The 14,551-nt window shown below is 35.4% G+C and overlaps 1 protein-coding gene across 13 annotated transcripts in view; it reads right to left on the bottom strand.

Moving 5' to 3' along the window:
• Window positions 1-2,953: 2,953 nt before the first annotated feature.
• Window positions 2,954-14,551, bottom strand: part of CCNT2 (cyclin T2) — a 44,413-nt gene continuing 32,815 nt past the window's right edge. For 10 of the 13 annotated variants that reach the window (XM_025430183.3, XM_025430193.3, XM_035702358.2 and 7 more), the window contains 3 exons: window positions 13,832-13,995; window positions 9,619-9,689; window positions 2,954-9,103 (listed from right to left, as the gene is read on the bottom strand). In XM_025430183.3, coding sequence (XP_025285968.1) covers window positions 7,676-9,103; window positions 9,619-9,689; window positions 13,832-13,995 — 1,663 coding nt within the window. In that variant the 3' untranslated portion in view covers window positions 2,954-7,675. Of the gene's footprint in view, window positions 9,104-9,618; window positions 9,690-13,831; window positions 13,996-14,551 lie in introns of those variants that run through there. The other 3 variants (XM_025430203.3, XM_025430209.3, XR_003129148.3) reach the window with 2 other exon arrangements.

The raw sequence follows: 14,551 nt of genomic DNA, 5'->3' as shown, positions 1-14,551 counted from the left end.
GGCTATTTCTACAGAATCTTTTCACTGGCCAACATGTTTTGATAGGTCTTTGTGGGTACACTTTCCTTATCTCCAATTTGTCCAGTTCTTTTCTCGTATTTGACCATAATTTATGTCCATCACTTACTTGTATATCAGCATAACCTGAAATATTTTGTTGAAGTGGTTTTAAAAAATTTTTAGTAGAGCTCTTAAGCATTCTTCAAAATCTGGATGGCTTTATCGGATTTAGGAGCAAACTACATAGGAGGAAAGGCTAGGGGAAAAAGCATATACTGTACACCATGAAGTTGGCGTTAACAACCTTAACCCTTCCCTATTGATAGAATACTGAACTCTGAAACAATAAGTAGAATCTGTTGTTTTTGCCATTCATTGGCAAATGTCATTTAAGACATGTCCTAAATGTCATTTAAGACAGTAACAGGTTGGAATTATCATCATTGCTATTTGCTCACTTTTAATCTTCCTTGGAAAGGAGATTGGGAGTGCAGATAAGTGAGGAGGGTCCGAAAGGAGCTTGGGAGTGCAGGTAAGTGGTGGCTGGAAGGACTAGCATTTACCAAGCTCTTAATATAAAAAAACACCTCATCTAATTATTATTTCTGGGTCGGTAGTAGTATTCTCAATTTATTAATGAACGACAGGGTTAAGAGCTAAATGACTTTCTCAAGGCCGTCTGACTGGTTGGTGGAAGTTGGGACTGTCACTCAGTAATTTGTGTGATGTTACAGCTCTATCCCTGCTGCCTCTCAGATGTGTGGCTAATAAAGTTTTACCCAAACAAAACCCCACTGGGAAGCTGATAAATTCCACCAGTCTAGTTAGTGAATTTGATTACTTTAATGGTGTGAAAATTTTTTTCACTTAGCACGGTACCACTTCCCTTTTCACCACACACAATGCTTGTTTTTAATCATATTTAAAAATATACTTCATTATGTAAGGAATCTTCCTGAATGCTCTGGGCCCCATGCTCAGCCAAAGGAAATCTCACTTCCTGGGTAAAATTCTAAAAGTAGTTCCAACTCTACAGTTCTTCCCTAACTTTAAGGTACTTTAGTCCTTACACGGTATATCTCCATGGCAGAGTGACGAGTTGCCACAGCGGAAAAGAGCAAGCTCTCGAGTATGGGACTGGGGAGTGCAGTTCCCATTATCCACTTCCATTATCCATTCCACTTCCTCCTGCATGACCACTACAGCAGTACTCAGCCTTCTGTATTGTAATGAACAGCTCAAGGAGAAAAAACCACTTAATCTGCTCATGAGCAGTCAAAAGCTTCCACCTACTAGACCATCTTCATTCCACATACTTGTTGCATTTGCAAGTATTAATTCAGCCTAAAGCTATGTAATGTAGAGCATTTAAAAAGGCTTTCCAAGACATCCTGTCAACTTTCAAGTACCCAATATAGGCAGTCTGTGTCTTCACAGGTGATTAATAAAATTAACAAAAAAAAAAAAAAAAAAAAAAGGAGTGAAAAACTGGAATAGTAAACAATCCTGAGGAAAAGCTAAAGTACTTTGTCCTATTGCCATCAATTCTCAAAAACTTGCGAAAAACTATGGCTGAATTCATCTGCAAAGTAACTGCTCTTATGACTTCTAAGCTAAAACAAAAATAAAACCAATCTTGGGTATATGCCCTGACGCTTGTAAAGCCTAAAAGCTCTTAATTTCATGGCAATAAAATAAAAAGCCTTTCAAAAAAAGTGATGCTCTTCACTGCTTTGGGAGGTGTTGTTGGGGAGAGGGCACAGGTAGATCATATACCAGAGCTAAAACAAAAATGTACATTTTTTTTCATTATATTGACAACAGCAGGGCAAAGAAAGAGGGAAGGAACAATGGAGTATGATGGATTATAAAGTGGAATTGCTAACACTGGTTAAGTGGAACTGACAAACTATAATGTTCCTAAATAAAACTCACATAATTTATTATATGCTAATACAATAAGCCCTTACTGGTGTTATCAACAGAAGATGAAGACAACTCTCTTTTAATAGATTTCAAAATTTTTATTTTACATTTAGACTTTAGATGCATTTTAGAGAAAGTAACTTTTCTATCCTAGTTCTATTTTATTAAAGCCACTGCATGGCTTCAATTTTCTTTCAAGTGGAAGGTGCGCATAAATTGGTGCAGAAGGCAAGGGGCTGGAGAGATCAGCAATTACATAGCAGTTTATAATTGGATATTTTTTTCATGGATAGTTCCTCTTCAGATAACTGTAATTCCTCTTTGCTTTCTGGGGAGGCGATGCAACAATTTAACAAAGGAAATCCCAAAGTATGAATAAAAATGAACAACTTAAATTCTGGAAACAGGAGGCATGCAGTTTAATACACACCCAAATTTAATGCACCTGGACTGGGTTTCATCACTCCCTCCAATACCTATTTTTTAAAAAAGATTGTTTGTTTATTTATTTATTCATTCATGTATTCATTCATGAGAGACAGAGAGAGGCAGAGACAACAGGCAGAGGGAGAAGCAGGCTCCATGCAGGGAGTCGGACATGGGATTCGATCCTGGGTCTCTGGGATCAGGCCCTGGGCTGAAGGCAGGCGCTAAGCCGCTGAACCACTGAACCACTCAGGGATCCCCTCCCTCCAACATCTATTAAGATTCTCGTCAATGCCATCTATTCTATTTATCCTTCCCTGATTGGCCAAACCTTAAACCTCACAACCCTACAAATAGGTACATTTTGTAGGTAAGGAAATCAAGGCCCAAAGTCAAGTAATTCACCCAAGGATATCAGCTACTAAGTGGTGGGTCTGAGACTGGAATACAAACAATCTGAATGAACTCAAAGGCCATACTCCTTGATGATTTATGAAGTTACTCAGAAAGAGAAACTTACATTAAGACCTTATTTCCCATATTTCCCAGGGACTGAAAGTTATTTCTGATTCACATGAACAAGACATGATAGAGCCTTGGATTTACATTTTCAACAAATTTTATTAATTATTCCTTGTAATAGATACTGAGCTGAAATTCAATAACTAATTGAATTGATGCCTCATACACACATTCCTGTTGGATTTTCTATCAGCAAATACCTTATTCAATAGTCCTTGGGGGTTTGGGGTACATTCAGAAAATAAAATCCCAATCATTGCAGACAACAAATGAGTACATGTGAAGTTTTTCAAACCAAGTGAAGCTGCTTGAAAAACACACCTTAAAAGAATGTACTCATTACTTAACAAACAACAGGCAAATCAAACCAACTACTAGGCAAGTTTTAAGCGAGGCTTCCTCCCAAAAGTTGGAAACACAGGAAATTGGCCCTCAGAATTTCCTTTGGGATTAGAGGATCACAGCGAATGGGTTAACTCACCTTTATGAAAACAGAATTACTCCTAGCCACACAACCTTCAGTATATCTTGCTTATCAACCTATTCTAAAGAACCTGTCAAGTGAAAATAGAAACTAGTAAATTATATAGAACAGAAAAAGGAGTCAGAGAAGCAAAAGCTGGCTGTGCCAAAATTGACACTGTAGAATAAAAAATGGATGCGTGGCATCAGACTTAAATTATACTGAGCATTCCAGACCCACTGGCAAGATCATCTATATTATAAAGGCAAACTTCCCTTACAAAATAAGCAAACTTCTATTTGGCTTACAGAAATCAAATTTCAGATATTAACGTAATTGTGAATTCTCAAATTAATACATCGGTATCATAACTTGTACCCTAGGAGGACAGAGAGAGAATGTGCTGTTTTCCAACACAAAGATCCCCATCTAAACCAGCCTATCTTAAATACAAAGGCACACAAATACACATAAGTATCATCCTGTGAGCTCAGTTAATGCAAGTTTCCTGGATGTGGGATTCACTGACCCTTCATCTGGATAAATGCAGTTAGTGAACCCTATTGCCTCCCAAGAAAGCCTCTTGAGCAAGACTGCTAAATCAAGAATTCTTCACAAGAGCTCTCAATTTTTTCTCAGCAAAGAGATCTTAAAACTCACCTAGCAATTTAAGCACAGAAATAGCCAAGAAACAACTGCTTACTGTTTAGATAAAATTTGGGAATGGTGAGATATTTTGAGAATATAAGTCTTCCTTTAGAGCTACTACCATGTTAAAAACAACCACCACCACCCTTACATATTTCCACAGTAAATGCAAAATACCCTAAAATATCTAACCAAACCCAAGATACTTCTACAGTACACAAGTCACGCAGTGGTTTATTTCTAAGGTTGGTTTCAGGAATAAGAATCAGCAACTTAAATTATCAAGTATAACCAAAAAATGTGCTTAAAATGCTAGGAAAGGCAATTGGTAAGTAACAAAAACATTTAAAATTTGGTTCTCTGAAGTAGACCAGTCATTTAAGTTCAAGGAAGACAGACCAAAAAAGATAAGGTATTCTATACCTAATTATAATCTGCTGGTTCAAAGTCATGCAAGCACCTCTCATGATATTCCACAAAAAACCACTGATGTACCATGGTAGAAACCTGGACTCAACAACTCTAACCAGAATGCATCTGCACACACAGAGAAAGATCAAGATGCACCTGTAATGCTTTCAAAGACAAACCTAAGAAATGAACCTCAGGTTCAACAACAAAAAGAAACTGGAACATTTTGTAAGGTCGTAATCACTAAAGGATAATCCCATCAGTTTGGTAAAGTAGGCCTCCAAAAATGTGTCAATGAAAAGACACTCTTGCTTTTTGGTTCTGAAAACATATCTTAAGTAGCTAAGGCAAATATTTAGGGGGCACAGTTCGATATTGGAAAACTATTAAAGAGGTAGAAGTAAAGCCTTTCTATGCAATGTGCTTCTGCATAAACGTAACAAAACTATGATCTAGGGAAAAGACAACTGAAAAATGACTCACTCTTTTAAAGGATGTTTAAAGATAATGCTTTTTAATATTTCAAATATTAAAAAAATCTCATCAAAAATGTAAATCACCTTAACAGTACTTTGCACATGTGGAATTTCATATCTAAATCTGATGATACTATTTTGGTTTATTTATGGCTACTTACAAGAAGACTCAGTAATAATGTCCATTCATTGGAGTCTTTTTCTTTGGTTGAGCCTATTGGGACCAGGCTGATGAACTATTTTACGCAAATGAGATGGGGAAAGCAAATTAATGGTAGTATGAGTAATAGGGGTTTTCATTTAATGGAAATGAAACTTAAAAGGATTTTCGTATTCAACCCCATGGTGGTTTTGGAAGCTATAATCCTGTTCAGAGGTTAAAGAGTTTGAATAGCTCACACAATCCTGTACAAATTACAACTGGCTGCCCTTTAATAAATAAAGTCATTGTAAAGAATTACATTTACAGAGTGAAAAGTGAATACATAGCATTTCAAATTCAATTTTGGAAGTACTAATAAGTACTGACCCATAACAATATATACTAGCTACCTTTTAAACTGTCCATCATTAGCACCAATAAAGATTCAACAAAATTACCTTTATTCCCACATCTCAAAACAATTCTGCAAATTCTTAGTGAAGTTTAAGTATAGTCACAGACCTTAAATATTCACATTGTTTTCTATGTCATACTGAAAATAAGTTCACTACTTTTTTGGATATTCTTTACAAAATCTTATTAAAATTCCTGGTATTATCATCCCCAATTATACAGTAGCACGACCACCCTATGTCGTTTCACATGATAGCTCCTTAGAGGTTTCACATCTAAATTACCAAGAACAAAAACCCTTCCCGCCCTCATCTTGCACTCAGCTTAATTCTATACTAGTCCTTGGATTATGTACCACTGTAAAAGTATAACTGTATCAAAATTACCATGTTTATGGATACAATAATATGCCATACAGAGCAACAAAGTTACATGTAATGACAAAGATTACTAAAGTTATGCAAGACAAAGAACAAACGTTAGGACATGCTAGCTAGGCAAAGTCCCTAGAAAGAGGCTCCTAGTATCCTAAGTTCAAATAACATTGACAAAATAATGAACAATTATCTTAAAAAAAATTATAAAGCTACTGGCAAATTAGGTAATTGCTAAATAAAAGAGCACGAGGTTAAATTCTCTAATATTTACAACTGCAACATACTTGAGTAAAATTACAATTGTGCACATATCAGTGGCTTTGTAACAAAAATAATTCATATACATAGAGGAAAAAATTAAGACAGTTTCAGTTCAACAAAAGTTGAATTCACCCCATCTAAAGACACTCAACAGCTCAAAGATTTACCACAGATTAATTCAAGATTAGCTGATAAACTGGAGCCACATTACTGGTATTTAAGACAAATTTTAAACATAGTCTATTGTTTGTTCAGAAGTTAGATGACTGTGCAAACTTGACCTCAACAGGAATATACTGAGATGTGCAAACAAACGTAAAACCTCCACTAGCTTGTTTACCTGGAGGCTACCCCTTTTTTCTCAGTTTCCTGATAACAACCATAAGCTATAAATACAGGTACAATGCACAGTCAGTTATCTTTTCTTTTTATTTATTGTTAGAATATAAAAGAACTGAGAGAGCAACAGGTTTAATTTCATTTCTATAAGGAAGACTGCATTTACCTGAAAAAGAAATATGGCATCACACACAAACACACTTTGGGGGAGGAGTATGTTTAAGAATATGGTGTCATTCTGAACACTAAAGGAAAAGCGATCCCTGTTTACTGTTAAAATATGTAGTGTTAAAGTTCTTTATTTAAGAAAAAAACTTACTAATTCTTCACTATATAAGTTTTTGTGGATTTAGTTTTCAAATCACAGTAATCTACATAACCATTATTAACAGCTCTGTGTTTATAGTACTGCAACAAGCCAACAAACATTTCAAATGCACTTCACATCAAGAGTATGTAAACTTTATTTTTTCCTCTTCAAGCCTTCAGAAAATTAGGGGCTATTTCAGCAGCCAACCTGGTCAGAAGCTCTGAAGGCCAAAGTTCAGTGCCTCACAGTGTAAATAAATGACCATCTGTGGCACTGCATACCCATCCGGTAGTGAAGTGTCCCCCTTCAGTGGCTTCCAGTAAGGCCTAGAGTTTAAGGTTAACATGAAAAAGTGCCACCTTTGTTTTAGATTAGTGATGGACTCTGACAAAATAAAATAAAGTTATATTGTTATACTTACAAGCAGCTCCAATCCTGAGTATTTATGGTAATATCTAAACATACAAAAATGTATGTACATTTTTCTCCACTTTCTTGTAAACAGTTGTCAGTATACTGTTTTATCCCTTTATCATTGAAACATGCAAATCATACATACATACAAGTATAAATACACAAAAGAAAACAATTTACACCCATTCAAAAGCCAAGCAACAACAACAAAAAATAGCTACAGTATTCAAATTATAAATAATGAATGCTTGAGGCATCTTATATTCCTAGAAGCAGCCAGCCATTCATCCTAATGTTCTTAGCTGCAATTGTAGAAATACTGAGTTTTGCACCTTCCATGCTTTTACAGTATTTATAACACTATCATATGTGGAGATAAAGACTTGTTTACTATAATCTCTTCTTTTCAGAATGAAGAATAAAGCAGCACTTACAAATATTGAAGCAGTGGCAGCAACAGTTACCACTGCCAGATCAGGAGGAAGTTTTCCATTCTAACAATTTTTAAATTAAAAAAGTAAAGGAAAAATTGACCTAAACAAATGATTACATGTTCATTCCTTGGGCACTTAACAGCGAGTCCAGCATGTCGAATGTGTCTTTGTAGTCCATATGCTGGCTGTTTGTACTGTACTCGTGATTGACATCAGGACCGTTGGTCTCCACTGGCTTCTTGTCCAGTTTCACGAGGGTGCTGAGATGTCCGTAGCCCACCTGGTATGTGACAGGGGGAGGAGGGGGTAAGGGATGGTTAAAAACAGAGTTGTGAGAGGATATATACTGCTTAACAGAGGAGGAAGAACTAGATGAACTACCTGAACTTTTGGAACTTTTGCTCATTTTGGAGTGATGGTTGTGAGATGCATCATTGACATGCAGCTTCTTCCTTGAAGAGCTGGAACTAGAGGAAATGCCATCACTGCTCAGGCCGACAGGACTCCTCAGAACAGTGGGTGGTATTCCATCAGCACTGTGTTTACTGCCACCGCTGCTGCTGCCACTATGTGAGTGGGAATGCTTGTGACTGCTGGGGTGGTGGCGGTTGGAAGGATGGTCCTTGTGCTTCTCCTTATGGTCTCTGCTAATATGTGGACTTGAATGCTTGCTCTTCCCACTGCCCTCATCAGAAGAGCTGTGTCTTTCTGAGGAAGAAACCTTTATTTTCATTTTCAGTTCTTCTTTACTAGCACTCTTATCAGTGGGTGGTATTGGAATCCGTAACTTCAGTGATCCACTCTTTTCCTTCTTATCCGCCATGTATTTTTCAGGTTTTTCAGTATTTGTGATGGGAATTTTCATTTTAATGGGAGAAGTGACAGAACTGCTGCTGGCTGACTGTGACTGCACGTGTTTGTGTTGCTGTTCTACTTGGGCAGCTATATAATGATCCCTTACATCCAGATCAAGAGTTTCTAGCTTACGTTTTTCCCTATATTTATCTAAAGACATTTTCTGAGGAATTACTCCAGGAGTAGCAGAAATTGGCCCATGGTGTTTACTGCTCCCTGCTTTATGAGTATATTCTTGCTTAATGGATGAATGATCAGAAATTTTGTCAGGTCTGTGATGTAATCCTGAATGCAGTGATATAGAAGGTCCCTGCTGGAAGTTGATGTTGTACTGGCTACCAGACAAAGATGTCTCTTGCTTCTGTGAATATATCTGTTCTGTCCTTGCTGATTCTTGATGTTGAGGCCATTCTTGGTGTGACGACAAACTGTAGGAGGTACTTGGCATTCCTGTTGCTAGCATTGACAAATTATCAGATGTATGGCTGTCTTGAACAGAGATATTTCCTGAATTTAGAGGTACTGGTGCAGGGAATGCTGATGTAGATGGTTTCTGAAAACTTGGGTTTGTAGGCACACCAGTTACACTATCTACTAAAATGGAATTCTGGACCAAAGATGAACCGAGAAGTGGAGTTTCTGAAACTTGTCCATCTACTTTTGGTTTCTTAGCCGCCTGATTAGCCTATTTAAATAAAACACAAAAGAAGCAATGACAGCAAAGGAATTTAATACAAATTTCCTTGCTTTATAAATTCTATGTATTAAATATATGCAAACAAAAATCACACCTGGGGTTCACGGCTTTATGCTGCCAGTAAATGAATGTCTTATTTACAGGCACAAAAGGCGGCTATAGAAGGTGGAAACCATTGGTTTCAGAGTTAGATAAGGTTAAATCCAAGCCCAGCATTTGAGAAAGTAATTTAACTTGTCTAGGCTTTAATTTGCCCATTTGTAAAAATAAAAGAGAATATTTTCATTATAATCATTGTGAGAATTAAACAAAAAATTTATAAAGTACTTAACAAAGTCCACTGAACATAGAAGTTGAATAAACTCTGAGTGTATGCAGCTTATGTACACTGTAATCATTTAGGAAATAAGAACATTTAACCAAAAAATTAAAACTGGTTAGCTATGTAACTGTTAGATAAGCAACACACTGATATTCTATTAAAACCCTGCCAATTCTCTTACCCTCCAGTTTCGAATCCTCTTCAACCTACTAGGTGTTTTCTCCAATATTTGTAGAAACTCATGTGTTAGCTCTAAAAATAAAATTTAAATTTAAAACTTAGAAGGTGTCTTTAGAATTTATATTTCTCTCAAGTGGGCAATATTAAAAAGGGGCCTTATGAGTTCATGTACTTCACTGTCATTTTTCTAATTCAACTTTCAGCAAATAAAGAAGTCGACAGGGATCTGAACTGCTATTTACAAAGATGAATCCTTAAAAAAAATAATTTCTCTTTCCCTCCACCCCCATGCTTACTCAGAATTTCTGGAAAATTTGGTAGCATTAAAAGATTCCCTCCTAATTGAAAATCATTTGGTCAACATTATAGTAATAATTATTGCAGGCAAGATCCATCAAGAGATTCTTTAAAATTAATGGACAAAAGTTTGAGAAAAATAAGATATTTGTATAACCCTAAAATACCTTCCTCAAGATATTTAATTACAAAGAGAAGAATAGTAACTTTACAATGGAAAAACCCAGCAGATATCACCTTAACCAAGTAATCATAGTTATCATTACCAGTAATAAGACCTACTCCTTGAAAAGCAAACCCCTTGATATATGGTATACCCTCCGATAAGATACCTTACAGAGTAAGGTATAACCCATTTCCCATTTCTTTCTCTTTTTAAAAGATTTTATTTATTTATTCACCAGAGACACAGAGAGAGGCAGAGACATAGGCAGAGGGAGAAGCAGGCTCCCTCCCAAGGAGCCTGATATGGGACTTGATCCCAGGATCCTGGGATCCCGATCTGAGCTCAAGATAGACACTCAACCACTGAGCCACCCAGGTGCACCCTGTTTCCCATTTCTGTGGTATTCTTGCCAAAAATGCATAATTTCAATCTAATATTGAGAAACATTAAACCCCAATTGAGGAACATTCTATAAAATAAGTGACCATTATTTTATTTTCCAAAGTGTCAAGGTCATAAAAGAATATAAAAGATAGAAAAATCGGTATAATTTGGAGGAGATTTGGGGGCAGCCCCGGTGGCTCAGCGGTTTAGTGTCTACCTTCAGCCCAGGGCGTGATCCTGGAGTCTCAGGATCGAGTCCCACGTCAGGCTTCCAGCATGGAGCCTGCTTCTCCCTCAGCCTGTTTCTCTGCCTCTCTCTTTCTGTGTGTGTCTGTCATGAATAAATAAAATCTTAAAAAAAAAAAAAAATTGGAGGAGATTTAAGGGGCTTGTCAAGCAAATGCAACACGGGATCCCAGAATAGAAAAACTGAGGACATCAAATAAAACCTGTAGTTTGGGTAATAGTATTGTACCAATGTTAATTTCTTGGTTTTGATAGTCATATGTAAGATGTTCACAGAAAAACCAGTAAAAGGTATAAAACTGTACTATCTTGTAATTTAAGTTTAAAATTATTTCAAAGCTAAACAAAAATTCCTCCACCTATACCCATAGCCTCTTAGTAATTATTACCATTAACATATTAGTAAAACCACCCTTGGTCATATATTTTTAACTCATTTTTTCCCTTAAATTTAGGATGGGGATGACTTACTTTTCCAAGGTGGTATGGTTATGATGAATTCTACTTTCCTACCTCAAAATAGTGCCATTAATAAAGCTACTGACCACTCAAGACAAACAAACATACCAGTCAAATGAACATACAGTATCATGTAATATTAATGCAAATTCCATAGAGGCTACATAGATTTATTATTTTTAGTACACATAGTAAGCTTCTCTGTAAACTATTCTAGGCAAACATGCTAAGATTGATAATGGAAATTCAGACAATACAGAATTTTTCTTGAAGCAAAAAATATGCAAAAACTCAGCACTTACGTTCATAAGCTGTGACAATTAAAACTTGCTCAACATTCATTAACTTTTACATCCAGTTTGAAAACAATCTAATGCCTGGACTACTGTATTTCCTAATTTGAAAAATTCCCACCTTTCTATACTTTAGACACAAATCTAGCAGATACAGAATACTTTGGAATCCAAAATTAACAAGAAATTATTTTGATTTAACAGCTTGGTTGTCAAAGATTAAATGTAGATAGTTTCCGGTCCAAAACTTGCCTATATAGCAGGCACAAAATATAAGTTTTGTTTTTATTTTCTTACTGAATTTTATAGTGGAGGATCAAAAGAATCTGTCAAATAATCACTAATATATTAGTAATGTGCACAAAAATCACAGTATGATGCTTAAAACAGAGACTTTTTTCCCCCCTCAAAGTTAGGATACAGAAAAAAAATTCAAAATGCAAAAACACACGAAGGTTTGTTGTATCATAAATTATGAAAAAAATTATAACTGCAAAACAAAATTATAACTGCAAAACAACAACAACAGCAAACGTTACAGATAGGCCAAGTCCAAGCCAATGCTGTTTCTACAACAGTCATTAAATGAATTATTTTAGTGAACACTGATGCTTAAACACCAGGCTGAAATTCAGATATATCTTCAACTGTTACTTTTTTTCTTTTTTTTTGGTGACCAAAACACAGAGAAAGACTGCTTTATGAGATGCTGAAATTGTCAATGTCTTAAATGTCCTAGATTCCTACTCAATGGCTCTTCAAATGAATAACAAACTGGAGCCTTTTCAGAATGGAAGCAGAAGGATCATTTAAATGGCCCCTGCTGTGTCAAAAAAAAACTTTAGATATAATTTAAAAGCACTGTTAAGAGGCAGATTACTTGCTTTTTGTGAACTTTGTTTTAGGATCAAGTACATAAACTATTTTTATTCAGATTATACCTACTTTATCTTATCTGTTAACTGCTGAAGTAAGATGGTGGCATAGATAACCTAATTTTCAAGTCAAAAGAAAAATAGCCCCCAATGGCTTTTAGAAGACGCCATTTTCAACTCGTTGAAAATTTCCTTCTCTCTGGTTAAACTATAAAAAAACCTCTGGCAATGTAAGAAAAAGAACATAATCATGTGGCAGTAATATAGCATGAGATACTCTGCAAGAAATTTTTCAAGGGAAAAACCCCTGAAAATCAAGAGATCTACAAAGGAAGCATATTTTACCAGAAATGTAGACAAACCACTGCAATTATGACCTGTACCTTGTGTCTGTAAACAAAGTTTTATTGGAACCCAGTCATACCCATTCATTTACAGACTGCCTATGGCTGCTTTCTTTCTAGCTACAGTGGCTGAGTTGTATAGCTGGCATAGACAGAAGGGCTCATGAATCCTGAAAAACTTACTACTTGGCCCTTCGCAGAAAAGAAACATCTAGGTTACAGAAACATGTTGAGATTTTACTAGAAGATCACATATGAAACCTAGAAGGGTCTCTATGTAGAAGACGTCCTCAGTAGCAACAGATATAAATCCTATTTTCCCATTAGCTTCAATTTTGCAACAGAAGTTAAGCGAAAGTCCACAAAAATAAGCTGAAACCTAACATACCAGTTTAAGTGTATTTTTGGTAAGAAGTGCAATCTATTTCCCTTTCTGAAATCTACGTACTTGGCTAAATAAAATGTCTTACTCCTCAAGAATCTCTACCTCTGGTCAGCTTCTCTTATATCTTACCAGAGAGAGAAATTTCTTATTTGGAGACTCAATTCCAAGTTCACAATTTATAGAATTTGTATGCTGATTTTGTCAATTCATACTTAATGCAAGGCAACAATGACATACGTCACTACAGTGGGACTACAGAGCAAGGAATATTACCCTGAGATACCTTTATTTCAATGCTTCACATGTACTACAAGTTATAACCGACTTTGAGATTCTTGTACTACCAACCTATACCATTATAAATCATATATATATATATATTTTAAAAACCCTGAAAGAGCTTTGATGTTCATTGGTGGTTAAAATATGTTCAAGTTTTTAATTATTTATTTTTTTCAAGTTTTGTTTTCGTTTAGGCTAACAAATCCTTATTTTTATCCTATTCATTTGACCATGTAATTATGCTTTCTCTTAACTCTTGAAACACAAAATGAAATATTAATAGTTGAAGAGATACCTGGGATTAATATCAAAATAACTAAAGAGTTCCAGAAGGGGAGACATTGGAGTGGCCAGAATTGGTAATTGTTCACTTAAGTATAAGCCTAGAAGGATTCACTCTTTTTCAAACCCATACAAAAGTAGGCAGAATTTTTCCATAATAAAAAATGTTTTCAACGTAAAGAGATTTTTTTAGCTACTTACCATCTAGTAATTCTAGAGTAACCGTAGGATCCACATATTCCCACCAATGTTTTCCATCAGTTGACACAGGAATCTCCCAATTGGACCATTTGCAAGCCAAATGAATACATACACATGCTATCACTGTTGGTTTGTACTGAAGACAGAAGGTGGTAAGGTGCAGACTGTTGTAGAGCAGGTTTGAAAACGAAGAACCATAGTAATTCAAATATGTAAAACAAAGAAAAATATTTCCCAGTAAGATTAAAGCAAAAACAGAGGTTTTTTCTATAAGTCTAGAGTACAAAACCTTATTTTATTAAACTAAAAACTAGCACTAGAGTTATAAAATGTTAATACTAAAAACCTACATAAATTATGAACATTATCCATATTCTGTCTGACTCCCCAAGAGCATTATAGTAATATCTTATTACTGTTAATACATTAATATTTCTAAATTTTGAATGAGTTTACTTTTTTATAAAAGGAGGGGAAGACAGTATATTTTCAATAATCAGCATAAACAAGTATAACATTTTAATTTTTTGTAGTCTTTTTGTTTCTTATGTAATGCCATGGCAAAAGAGTAAAGAAAAAGCATAAGACTGTAAAACTGACAAAGTAATTTCAACATCACATTATAGAATCAAGTAAGAATCAGGAATCCTACCATCTGATGTGAGGTAACATAGTTCTCAAGTCAAAGAGAATCTAACCCTGATCTATATAAACCTCTGT

Source organism: Canis lupus, chromosome 19 (genome assembly GCF_003254725.2).
Source record: "Canis lupus dingo isolate Sandy chromosome 19, ASM325472v2, whole genome shotgun sequence".
NCBI classification, from domain to species: domain Eukaryota; kingdom Metazoa; phylum Chordata; class Mammalia; order Carnivora; family Canidae; genus Canis; species Canis lupus.
This window is presented reverse-complemented; position numbering and strand designations above follow the sequence as displayed.